The sequence below is a fragment of the Dermochelys coriacea genome, chromosome 1 (genome assembly GCF_009764565.3).
Source record: "Dermochelys coriacea isolate rDerCor1 chromosome 1, rDerCor1.pri.v4, whole genome shotgun sequence".
Lineage (NCBI taxonomy): Eukaryota > Metazoa > Chordata > Testudines > Dermochelyidae > Dermochelys > Dermochelys coriacea.
Genome location: NC_050068.2, coordinates 303,167,081 through 303,179,059, shown reverse-complemented (window position 1 = coordinate 303,179,059; position 11,979 = coordinate 303,167,081). Strand labels below are relative to the sequence as shown.

At 41.3% G+C, this 11,979-nt stretch overlaps 1 protein-coding gene across 2 annotated transcripts; it reads right to left on the bottom strand.

Annotated features, from left to right (window-relative positions):
* Positions 1-1,170: 1,170 nt before the first annotated feature.
* Positions 1,171-10,724, bottom strand: LSMEM1 (leucine rich single-pass membrane protein 1). 2 transcript variants are annotated; one of them, XM_043495076.1, is made up of 4 exons: positions 10,349-10,724; positions 10,170-10,172; positions 4,340-4,471; positions 1,171-1,686 (listed from the first exon to the last, which is right to left on the bottom strand). In XM_043495076.1, the coding sequence occupies exons 1-4, from the start codon at positions 10,473-10,475 to the stop codon at positions 1,466-1,468; spliced, it is 483 nt and encodes a 160-aa protein (XP_043351011.1). In that variant the 5' UTR covers positions 10,476-10,724; the 3' UTR covers positions 1,171-1,465. The 2 variants fall into 2 exon arrangements, with proteins under 2 accessions (XP_043351011.1, XP_038233806.1); XM_038377878.2 differs by lacking the exons at positions 10,170-10,172; positions 10,349-10,724 and adding an exon at positions 4,590-4,850.
* Between the last annotated feature and the right edge of the window lie 1,255 nt (positions 10,725-11,979).

Genomic DNA, 11,979 nt, shown 5'->3' with positions numbered 1-11,979 from the left:
ACAATTGACAATTGACAGCCACTTTCAGTCATTACCAGCCTGGTCTGGATTTGTCATGTTACAGAATCTATTTTTTTAAAGGTTTTGATATTTTAAACTAAGCAGCATGTTGATATTTTTAGTGAAGCTGTAGTAAAACATCAGGCCACATGGCAGAATCAGGTATATTTTAGAAGTTGTGTCATCCTCTTAATACAAACAATATACAAGCAAATGTAGAACTTACTCCAGATAAAAAGACCCACTGAACAGGATCTGAGTTGAACCACTTCTTACTGAAAACTGAATTGTTTTCTAATAGAAAAACAGCAATTTGCTTTTGTGGGTAGTAAAACCTAGAGGCCCTGACCCTGTGACCAGAAGGAGACCCATTGACAGTCCACCCCATTCATTGTAAATTCCAGGAGCCAAGCCTAATAGACCAATCCTGCAAAACTTTACACATATAAACCAGGATCAGGTACTATTTTCTGTGTTAAATTTAGAAACTATTAGAAATTTGGGCCCAGATCCTGCAAGATACTTTGCTCACATAGAGTTATTTGCAGGAATGGGGCCGTAGTGAAGCATTTCAGAGTCAAATGCCAGAGCTAAACATGTTTCAGAGTAGCAGCCGTGTTAGTCTGTATTCGCAAAAAGAAAAGGAGTACTTGTGGCACCTTAGAGACTAACAAATTTATTAGAGCATAAGCTTTCGTGAGCTACAGCTCACTTCATCGGATGCATTTGGTGGAAAATAAAGGCTTATGCTCAAATAAATTTGTTAGTCTCTAAGGTGCCACAAGTACTCCTTTTCTTTAACTTCAACAAAAAAACTTCAAAAACAGACTCCAACGAGAGACTGCTGAATTGGAATTAATTTGCAAACTGGATATAATTAACTTAGGCTTGAATAGAGACTGGGCATGGATGAGTCATTACACAAAGTAAAACTATTTCCCCATGTTATTTCTCCCCCCCCCCCACCCCCCACTGTTCCTCAGATATTCTTGTTTACTGCTGGAAATAGCCTACCTTGCTTGTCACCATGAAAGGTTCCCCCCCCCCCCCCCGCTGCTGGTGATGGCTTATCTTAAGTCATCACTCTCCTTACAGTGTGTATGATAAAACCCATTGTTTCATGTTCTCTGTGTGTGTATATCAATCTCCCCTCTGTATTTTCCACCAAATGCATCCAATGAAGTGGGCTGTAGCTCACGAAAGCTTATGCTCAAATAAATTTGTTAGTCTCTAAGGTGCCACAAGTACTCCTTTTCTTAGAGCTAAACATGTTGTATCATCCATATATTCAAGCTAGGTGGATGTAAATCTGTGCAGTGTTAATGGCTCCATTCTCTTTAGGTTGCTCTTCAAGTGTTATGGCACCTGCTAAATCTGAATAATTAAATAACCCACCTGGTTACATAGGAGCAGAGTTGAAAGCAAATTAATAGACTGAGAGAATAGTTTTCAATCCACAGGGGATCTACTGCACTGTTGCTTCCAGCTTTGAACGGGGAAATAAATAGTTACGAAGATAAGGAGTGGGTGGTTTTTGATCTGTGAAGAGATTTTCTTCCTTCTCCATAATTCCTGATTGGTTTAGATGCTTTAATATCATATTGTTTATATTCTTAAGATCTTCTGTGTTCTTCCTTTCAAATGCTAGTCTGTTTGATATTTCATCCATCTTGTTGCCAGTGTGAACTTTAAAAGGAAAGGACATTATGTTTAACTGGTAACATTTAAACCAGGTGGATCATTGTCACTTGGTGCATCCCTGTGGGAAATTGAATGGGAATTTATTCAGAGACATAACATGATAGCAAGTTCAGAAACCTAGTTGGAAAAGGTTGTGTATGGAGAAGTTATGAGCTGACTGAATTCTCTTACAACCAATTTTTGTTTTTATTCTGGTGTGGTATAATGCAATAAAATATACTGCTTAAGAGTCAGCATATACAGTCTTCAGGTGTGCAACCCTCTCATTACCATCCATATAAGATTTTCTTATTTAAGTGTTGTAAGATTTATCCCTATGTCTGGACAGAAAACATTCATAAGTCCCTTTGGGCACAATCTCTAAATAAATCACAGAGATTTAGGATTAGAACCAGAACCCTTCATTTCCCAGAACATAGGCCTCTACCATCTGAGTTAAAAGAACTCCTACAGCTGTTAGTATTAGTAGCCTCTCATCTTCTCTATGGAACACAAGAGGATGATATCACTCATTCATTTTTTCTATATATATCAGTCCAGTACATTATATACTTGGGCCTTCTCTAGTTAGACAAAACTTTCCCCAAGGTTCTGAGTTTGATAGGAGCTTAAATCCAACAGCAGGGTGCCAATCCTTGATGACTCTGTCTGCGGATTACAGACATAACCCTAGCTAAACCTCATAGCTGGGAGAAAAACCTTGGAACTTCAGCTCACAAAACACAGGCCTCTATCCCTTTGGGTCCATGAAGAACTCCTGTAATTAACTGTAATAGTGTGTCCCTTACCCTCTCTGACACCTAGTCATTACACAGCAACATTATGCTTTGAGTTATACATAATATAAAGCCAATACTTGCAACAGGGACACATCCTGTTTAAGCAAATTTGGGGTCATCATAAAGCAATTTAATTGGACTTCCGAGGTACAACATTCAAGATTCCCTGTGCAGCCTTTACTTCCCTGACAGCCCTCTGCTTTGCCAGCAGGTGCTGTCATGAGTCCAGAAGGTGGACAGTGGAGGCAGTGTAGGGCAGAGTGGATGAAAATTTCCTGCTAAAAGAAGAGAGTGAGGAACCTGTGATGTGCCCCAGCTAGAGCCATGACATGGGGGGGAAACATCCTGCTGTCAAAGGGCCTCAAGTTCTTATCACCACATCATCCTCAGTTAGCAGAATGCACCTCATCCTATCTAATATCTTAGCCTGAGCAGTGAAAACTAAACTGGCAGGTCCCTGTGATTCAGGGGTAGCCTGTGGCTGTTGGCTTGGCAGCATTAAAGGCCCTACAAATGAATAATTATCCCCACAGAGGTGATGCTATTAGCCAGTTCTGCTATCGCATCTGATTTTTCAGGCTCCTTTTAGTTGGGGAATTCTTGTTCCAGATTATTTCCACTCAGCTGTTAGCACTGGAACCTGAAGCCCTCTCTGAATAATACAGACTGAATTATCTCCATTTCAACTGAGCTTAATTCACCCTCCCTCCCTCCCGCATGTTACTCCATCAGCCTTAATGGAATTACACAGGAACAAAATTCTTCTGGAGAAGAAAAGAAAAAGGATGTTTTCAAAACATTCCCCAACAATACAATCCACTAGAAAAGGAAGCACTCTGCTTTACAGTCAACATTTCCAGGAACAAGAGCCTAGCACTGCTGAGCTATATTTCAACTACTGTTCTTATCACATCAAGGTTAAATGCAGGTTGTTTAAAATCCTCCTTTAAGGTATGGGTCACACTGATAACCTGTTGCTGGGCTTGGCTGATGAAGTAGCATGGAAAGATAAACTAGCTTTTTAAAAGTTGCCCTGTCAGCCTTGCTTAATTCAGATAAATTGGCACACAGCAGCAGCCCCTCCACAAGACATTTTTAGCTTAATTAATTTCTATACCTTGTACTGAGGGAATGGGTTCAAGGTTGACACTGTTGCAGTGCTATGAAGAGAGCCAGTCAGATCCTTGTTCTGGGGCCAAGTAAGCAAGGCTGAATAATTCTCTGGCCTCCCTGTCAAACCTAAGATACATTACAGTGAACATCTGTCACTTCCCATCTCAGGAGGTATCTAACTCTCCCATCTTGGGACACCACTTATCCAGGTTTTAGTTTGTAAGAAACATCACTAGCCTTCCCAGTGCAGGGCTGCATTGCACAGCCATTCAAAAATGCAACCTATTTAAAGGATCCAATACAATAGTATAGCTCCTGCTTACACAGTGTGGCTCAAGTAGTTGGATCGGAGAGGTTTGTAAGTTTGTAGCCTCAGAAGTGGCTTATTGTCCCCTTAGCTCAGGGACTAGAACAATGGTTCTCAACCTGAGGCCCACAGGCCACTTGCCACCCAATCAACACAAAGCTGTGGCCCATGTGGCATCCTCAGAGCCATACAGGTAGTATTGGATGCAGCACACATAAAACATGGGCTGCATATAAGTCCCACAATTGTAAATAGGTTGAGAACTACTGGACTAGAAGCTCGTGCTTTTAGATCCAGAGGTTCCACAGAATCAATGCATAATGCCAGTTACCAATCCAAGTGTTACAATAGCTTGTTACAATGAAGCCCAATATATTCCAACACTTCCTTCCCTTTACAGGCCATGTTATTTACAAGAATTGTAGCATGCTTTACTTACTTGTTAAGAATATTACAAATGAAACAAGTACCAAACTGACAATCAAAATAATGATCAGTGTGACGAAGAACAAATGTTGGCAACTTATGCTACTCCATGTCATCAAACCTCCAGTGTTCTCTTCCTCCTGGGCTGTAATGGAATGAAAATAATATTCTAATATGAAATTGATTGAAGGTTATTAGGAAAATGAATAACAAAATGCCTCTGGCTCTAAGCAGAGAGAAGCCAGAATACAGTAACTCCTCACTTAAAGTCGTCCCAGTTAATGTTGTTTTGTTGTTACATTGCTGATCAATAAGGGAAAATGCTCGTTTGAAGTTGTGCAATGCTCCCTTATAACTTTGTTTGGCAGCCTCCTGCTTTGTCCACTCCTTGCAGGAAGAGCAGCCCATTGCAGCTAGCTGGTGGGGGCTTGGAACCAGGGTGGATCGGCAACCCCCGTATCAGCTCCACACTCCGCTAAGTTCCTTGTGCAGCAGCCGCCCAGCTGGCTATCAATTGCCAGCAGTTCAGCTGTCCCTCCCCCCTCTGCCATGTCCTGCTCCTGCCCTCTGCCTTGGAGCTGCTCCCTGAGCCTCCTGCTTGCTGAGGGGGTGAGGTGAGAAGACGGGGGCTAATGTCAGGGTGTCCCCCTCCCTCTTGCTCCTGGACCCCTCATACCCCATCTTCATAGAGCAGGGGGACACATGACAGGGCTCAGGATGGAGGGAGCTTCCTGGCAGCAGCTCTGGTCTCAGCTTGCTGATTAACTGAACAAGTCAGTGCACTTAAGAGTGGGTCAGCATACTTAAAGGGGAAATACGCATCTTTCTCTCACACACACACAAGATGTGTGTCTCTCTCTGCCATGCTGTCTCCCCTCCTTCTATTTGTGCTGCCTTGTAGAGTGTGAGGCTACATTAACAACAATGAGTTAACCCTTGAGGGCTCAGCTAATTGCTAGTTCATCATTTAGCAGTAAGGCATTCCCTGGGAAATATCCCACTGTCTCACTTCACCACCTTAACCAAGCTTCACAATCATGATTGCTGTGTACAGTATTAAATTGTTTGTTTAAAACTTATACTCTGTGTGTGTGTGTGTATACATATATATAGAGAGAGAGAGTCTTTTGTCTGGCAAAAAAAAAATTTCCCTGGAACCTAACCCAGCCGTTTACATTAATTCTTATGGGGAAATTGGATTCGCTTAGCATCGTTTCGCATTTTTCAGGAACATTAAGTGAGGAGTTACTGTACACCCAAACTTTGAGAATGCTCAGAGCCAAGTCCGCCCTTTCTGACTTGGCTCCATCTCTGTTTCTGAGCAGGATACAGGCACCATGTTATTAATAACTTTCGCCGTTTCCTGTTAAATTGCAGTCCTTTTCCAAAAAGGAAATGTGTAATAATGGCAGTGCTTACTTAACAGATCCACTCCCTTTATGAATTTAGAGTTATAGTGGCTCATCTTAAGCAGCAAAATATTTTTTGTCACTTTCACTCCTGATAACCACAAGAGCCATACAGCTAAGAAAGAGTGAGCAACATTCCTTTCCAAATTGTGAATCATCAACTGACTGGCTGGCTAACTTCCCGTCAGTTACACCTGTGCATCTCTGCTGACAGCAATGGGCCTGCACAGGCTGAAAGCCTAATTTGGTCTGCAGAACCCTTATTTCTTGCAATGTAACATGAGAATGAGAAGGGAAGAATCCAGTTTTACTCTCCCAGGTTCAGGCTGAATGGGCAGGGGAAGTTAGACTATATTAGAGCTTGATGGGACATTTTCTTTAAATATACTGTTTCACTGAAATGGAAACCTTTTTTCAGAGATGTATGGAGTTTGGTGAAGTTTTTGCCTGCCGGGTTTACAAGGTCCAGGATGGACTCTCTTGACCCTTCCAGGAAAACAGAGAACGGGAGATGCAATAGCAAACTGACATTTTGGGGATCTGCAAATGGCCTTTTTTTCCAACACAATTCCATTTTGTGAAAACATTCAGAATGTTTTGGTTTGTTCCTATGCAAAATAAAAACTATTGTTGAGACCTCAAAAGTTGTCATGAAATGGAATTGTCCTTCTCCAGCTAGATCTGAGCACATAAACTGAGCACATTTGGCATCTGGATGAGAAGTAAGCCCACTTGCCACTCCTCCTGCAGATGCATGAGGGACTAAAGGACAACCTGTTAGCCACTCCTTCCCTGAAATTTGTGGGGCAAGCCAGCTTGCTGCTCTTTAGAAACATTGGTGGGTGAAAGGACAGGTCCTCATGAAAAACATAACAGTTAAGTGTGGGGTGGATATGGGCCTAGGGATAAGAAGGATAGTGGGAACCAGGGTCTGAATCCTCCTCAGAGTTCCTGAACACAACTGAGAGTTTTGTGTGAAACTTAGTTTCCCATTTGGGCAGCATTTGCTCTAGGAAACCTTCTGGGGAAGTTCTGTGGCCTGTGTTATACAGGAGGTCAGACTAGATCAGTGGTAGGCACGGCCCACGGCCCATCAGGGTAATCCACTGGCGGGCCGCGAGACAGTTTGTTTACATTGACTGTCTGCAGGCACAGCCGTCTGCAGCTCCCAGTGGCCCATGCAGCTTCCTGCAGCTCCCATTGGCTGGGAATGGTGAACCATGGCCACTGAGAGCTGCAGGTGGCCATGCTTGTGAATGGTCAATGTAAACAAACTGTCTTGTGGCCCGCCAACAGATTACCCTGATGGGCCTCATGCGCCCCGCGGGCCACAGGTTTCCCACCACTGGACTAGTTGATCACAATGGTTCTTTCTGGCCTTGAAATCTATGACTCACAGTCTAAAATCCCTGTCTGGAAAGAGGACAGATGTGCATCTCTGCTCATAGACAGCTGAAGGCTAGAGGCATGAGACTGGAGCAGGCAGTCCTTGAACAGACCACCGAGGGGAGATTAAAAGTGGGGTTACACAGAAGCTGTGACAGAAATCACAGCTGCATATGATAATCTCCTATGAAAAATGTATTTCCAAGTTTCCATCAGTGTTGGTAAGACTCTTGAAGGGCATTGCAATTAAGCTGATGGTGATACAGAAGAAAAAGGATTGTGTATGCCATAACAGCACATTGATGATGAGTAAACCCGCGGTTTGGGAGTTCACTGAACTAGTCAGAGATCCCTGGGAGTATTTTTGCTGTCCTTTACTGCATTTAATGTGTTCCTGCCTGTGGATAAAGTAAAGCCTGCAGCCTTTTAATATTTGTTTTTTATTATTATTATTATCATGGCCTCAGCCTTCATAACAAATATAATTTGTACTAAATGCCCCCACCAAAGATATTGCTTCCTAGCCAGAATAATAAGGATGGGGGAGCTGCTTTCACAGTCTCTCAAGCATTGCCAGCTATCAGTCGAATTCTCATAAATGCCACTTGTCTGCTCTGCCTAATGAACGCTTCTTACTAGCCAACTGGCCAAACGTGCCAGCTTACGCTATCGTAAGTGACCAGTGAACAAGGATTCCTGCCAAGCTGCAAACAATGAGAACATTTTATGTTGTGAAACAAAAAGTAATTGGTGTGGAGTGCCTACCAAAATTAGAAGCCCTTTCTTTTTAAAACTACTTTAAAATTATGGCTAATGTATTGCCTTAGGTTTGGTTATGTCAGGTCACATTAAGCTACTGAACTAAAGGAATGCCATGCAAACTGCAGCACAAGCATTATTGAAATATCTTTTTTTTTTAAACCCAGATCTGGCATTTTCTGTAGAAAATGGTAGCACTGTCCCATTTATTTTTAATGATTACCAGAGGGTGAAAAATGCTCACACAGTCCAAAGGGGTGGAAGCAGTAGATATGGTATAGCTTGACTTGAGTGAGGCTTTTGATACAGTCTCACAGGACCTTCTCATAGACAAATTAGAAAAATATAGCCTAGATGAAGCTACTATAAGGTGGGCGCACAAGATGTGGACAAATTGCGGAAAGTCCAAAGGAGAGCAATAAAAAGGATTAAAGGTCTAGAAAACATGACCTTGGAGGAAAGACTGAAAGAACTGGAGAAGAGAAGACTGAGAGCATGACAACACTCATCAAACTATGTAAAAGGTTGTTATAAGAGGGAGGGTGATAAATTGTTCTCCTTAACCACTGAGGACAGAGCAAGAAACAATGGGCTTAAACTGCAGCAAGGGAAATTTAGGTTGACATTAGGAAAAAATTCCTGATTGTAAGGGTAGTAGAACAAATTACCTAAGGAGGTTGTGGAATCTCCATCACTGGAAGTTTTTACGAACAGGTTAGACAAACACCTGTCAGGGATGATCTAGATAATACAGAGTTCTGCCTCAGCACAGGAGACTGGTCTAGATGACCTATACAAATGGCATATACAAATAGTGCAGTCTCTTGGAAGATATTCTACTGGTGTGAGGGCAATCAGATACTTACATAAAACTCCAAGCATTAAAGAAACATCTAAAAAAAATCATAGAGAAAGAGCCAAATTGGTGTACAAACTATACATAGCACTGCTTTCATTTTCTGCTGAAATGCAGCCACCTATAGGTAACCATTTAACAGCACCAAAAGTACTGTATAATAATTTAGTCCAGAAATGAAGAATAACATCCATTAAAAAATACAGGGAGAATTTGGTAGGCAAAAGAGAAATGATCTGACACTAGAACTGATTCATTCTGTGCCATTTCTTGTTCTTGTTAAAATGAGGATAGCCTACATTAGACAATACTATGGCAGGTTTCTATCATTTTCAATAAGGGATCCTGGTGTGTGGCAGCTGTACCACCGTAGTAATTAACAGCAGAAAAATGTTCAGCCCCTTGGCTAAGATGTTGATGTTTTTCTAACTCCTCTTGCCTCACAGCTCAAGTGTCACCTATGATATTTCTCCCAGCATTATCTATAAGATATAAAATCAGTCAAGGTAGTGGTGAAGTGGCTATCTGCATTTTTGTCCTATTTGAAGCCTAGTTAATTATGACTCTTAATGTACAGCTACTCTTCAGCCAAATTTCAAAAGTACAAATTGTGCTGCTAAACTAAGGAGAACACTACAGAATACTGTACCTACTTAAATAACATAATGTGGAATGCTGCCAAGAAACTGCCGCTTGAAAAGTGCTTTCAGATCACAAAAGAGTCAAACACATCTCAAATATTGCTGGCTAAAAATATTCTTGTTGCCATGTGTGAGTCAAAGATAAAAGTACACAAAAGCAGTAAAATCAGGAGGATAGTACAATTCTGAATTTGTTTGAAATAAGTTCTCTGAATTAAGATCTAAAGAAGGTTCATCGAATACCTCAGGAAAGTGGCTGGGATCATCAGGTGATAGTCATTCCTTAAAAGCAAAAACAGGATCACAATAATTTTAGTTGCTGCTTATTTTTTTCTTTAAGCTTTTATGTGTATTTTAGTAATTGTGAAAATTGCCAGACAGAAGAGAGAGGTCATCATTTTTATTCCCAGAATAGATACATATTGGGAATGACGGTGCAGGCTTCCTACAATGTTCCACCCATGTGCCTCAGACATGACGTGAAGGGCCTAACTAGGAGTGGAAGGGTAGCTCAGTTTCAACAGAGAATCCTTAGCCATACTGTGGATGCTGCCAATCTGCTACTGGCAACTGTCACAGACAGGTTACCAGAGTAGTTAGACCACTGGTCCTATGTGTTCTGTGCACATGATTCCAGTTGTGCTGGTCATTTTTATCATAGCTATCTCTTATCAGAATTCAATTTTCTTTAAATGCCTGAGTTGAAGTGCACTTATTAAGTCAGATCCTTGGCTGTTGTAAATTGAAATAGTGCTGTTGACATCAGTGGAAATACATCATTTGGATTTACACCAGCTGGGAATCTGGCCCATTTTGTTAAAACATGTAGTGCATGTGTTTATATGGTAAATAAATCACAGAATGATAAGCGTTAGTTTAAATTGTCAAATACATCTGTACAATAGTTTCTTTTTTTTTTTTTACCTAGTGTATATTGAGAATAGTTGCCAACCATTATCTGGCATACATACTCAGCAGGTGTTGTGATCCATCAGAACATAGATGCAGTTTGTTTAGGTTGTTTAAAGAATCAACCACATAAAGTTTTCCTTCTTCATTGGTATCAAGTAAGTCAATTTCCAGAGAAGAACGCTCCATTGTACCTAAAAGAAAACATGAATATTGGAAATAATGACGACTGTTAAGGGGCCTGATCCTGTGAGGTGCTGAGCTCCCTTAACTCTCACTGAAGTCAGTGGGAGTTGAGGATGGTTAGCTCTTTGTAGGAGATATTCAGAACCTTTCAGGATAGGACCAATATGAGCTGTGAGTAATTCACTAGTTAACATTTCTAGTTTATTGTTTGAGATCTCCAAGTGTCAAAGTTCATTGCCACATCAGAATTTTGTCGTATACTGTTCCACCTTTCTAGCTCCTGCATTGATTTAGGTGTAAATTATTACTTATTTGTAGAACATCCAAAGCTTGGAAGGTACTTTACAGACCAATAAAATAGGGTGAAATCCTTGCCCCATTGAAGTCAATGGCAAAAGTCCCTAGTCTCTCCCCTGATTATCTCACAATTTAAGTACCAGAGATGTGAGATGATAAGTAAAAAGTGGGTAGGAGAGTGAAGGAGAAGGGTTCCCCAGGTTTATTTTTTCCCCCTACTGTTCCTCACACGTTCTTGTCAACAACTGGAAATGGCCCACCTTGATTATCACTACAAAAGGTTTTTTTTTCTCTCCTGCTGGTAATAGCTCACCTTACCTGATCTCTCTGGTTACAGTGTGTATGGTAACACCCATTGTTTCATGTTCTCTGTGTATATAAAATCTCCCTACTGTATTTTCCACTGAATGCATCCGATGAAGTGAGCTGTAGCTCACGAAAGCTTATGCTTAAATAAATTTGTTAGTCTCTAAGGTGCCACAAGTCCTCCTTTTCTTTTTGCAGATACAGACTAACATGGCTGCTACTCTGAAAAAATGACAAGCTCGTTCATTTGCTTATAAATACTGATACATCACTGTGGCTTGTTTTTTTCTTGGTTAAACAAATGATTGGGGTCAGGGTGGTCAGGGAAAAGTTATAGCTTGCCATAATTGCTCTTCTTTCTTTATTTTAGATTTGCTTGACACCAGGACCTACTTTGAAAAGGGTCTGTGCTGGTAGTATAGGCGTATGCCCCTCCAAAAAAGGCGAGAGATTTCTTGAAGAAATCACAGACTATTTCCATGCCTTAAGGTGATTGTTCTGGTATTCTCTGATATACAGCTTAACTTTGGATAGGTTTACACTGCCTTTAAAAACCCATGGCTGGCCCATGCCAGTTGACTCAGGCTAAGAGGTTCTTTAATTGCAGTGTAGACATTTGGGCTCAGGCTGGAGCCTGGGCTTTAGGGCCCAGTGAGGTGGGAGGTCTCAGAGCTTGTGCTGCAGTTAGGCAGCCCCTTTATCTGAACACCATATGCCTGAGTCAGCTGGCACGGGCCAGCCATGGGTTTTTAATTGCAGTGTAGACATACCGTATAACACCTCCTCTTTGCCATGGGCTTAGCTCTCAATGTGCACAAGTCCCTTGGAAGTGTTAGAAATTTACATTCACAAATTAGCAAAATGACATTTAGAAATCACATCCTATGTATATAGTGTGGATTAC

Bases quoted from the DNA above. Each gene is read 5' to 3' on its own strand.
- LSMEM1 (XM_038377878.2), bottom strand. From the start codon at position 4,734: ATGGGCTGCTCTTCCTGCAAGGAGTGGACAAAGCAGGAGGCTGCCAAA. The intron at 4,472-4,589 runs GTGAGGAGTTAC...ATTCCATTACAG, and splicing joins ATTAACTGGGACGACTTTAA to CCCAGGAGGAAGAGAACACT. The intron at 1,687-4,339 runs GTAAGTAAAGCA...TTCCTTTTAAAG, and splicing joins ATTTGTAATATTCTTAACAA to TTCACACTGGCAACAAGATG.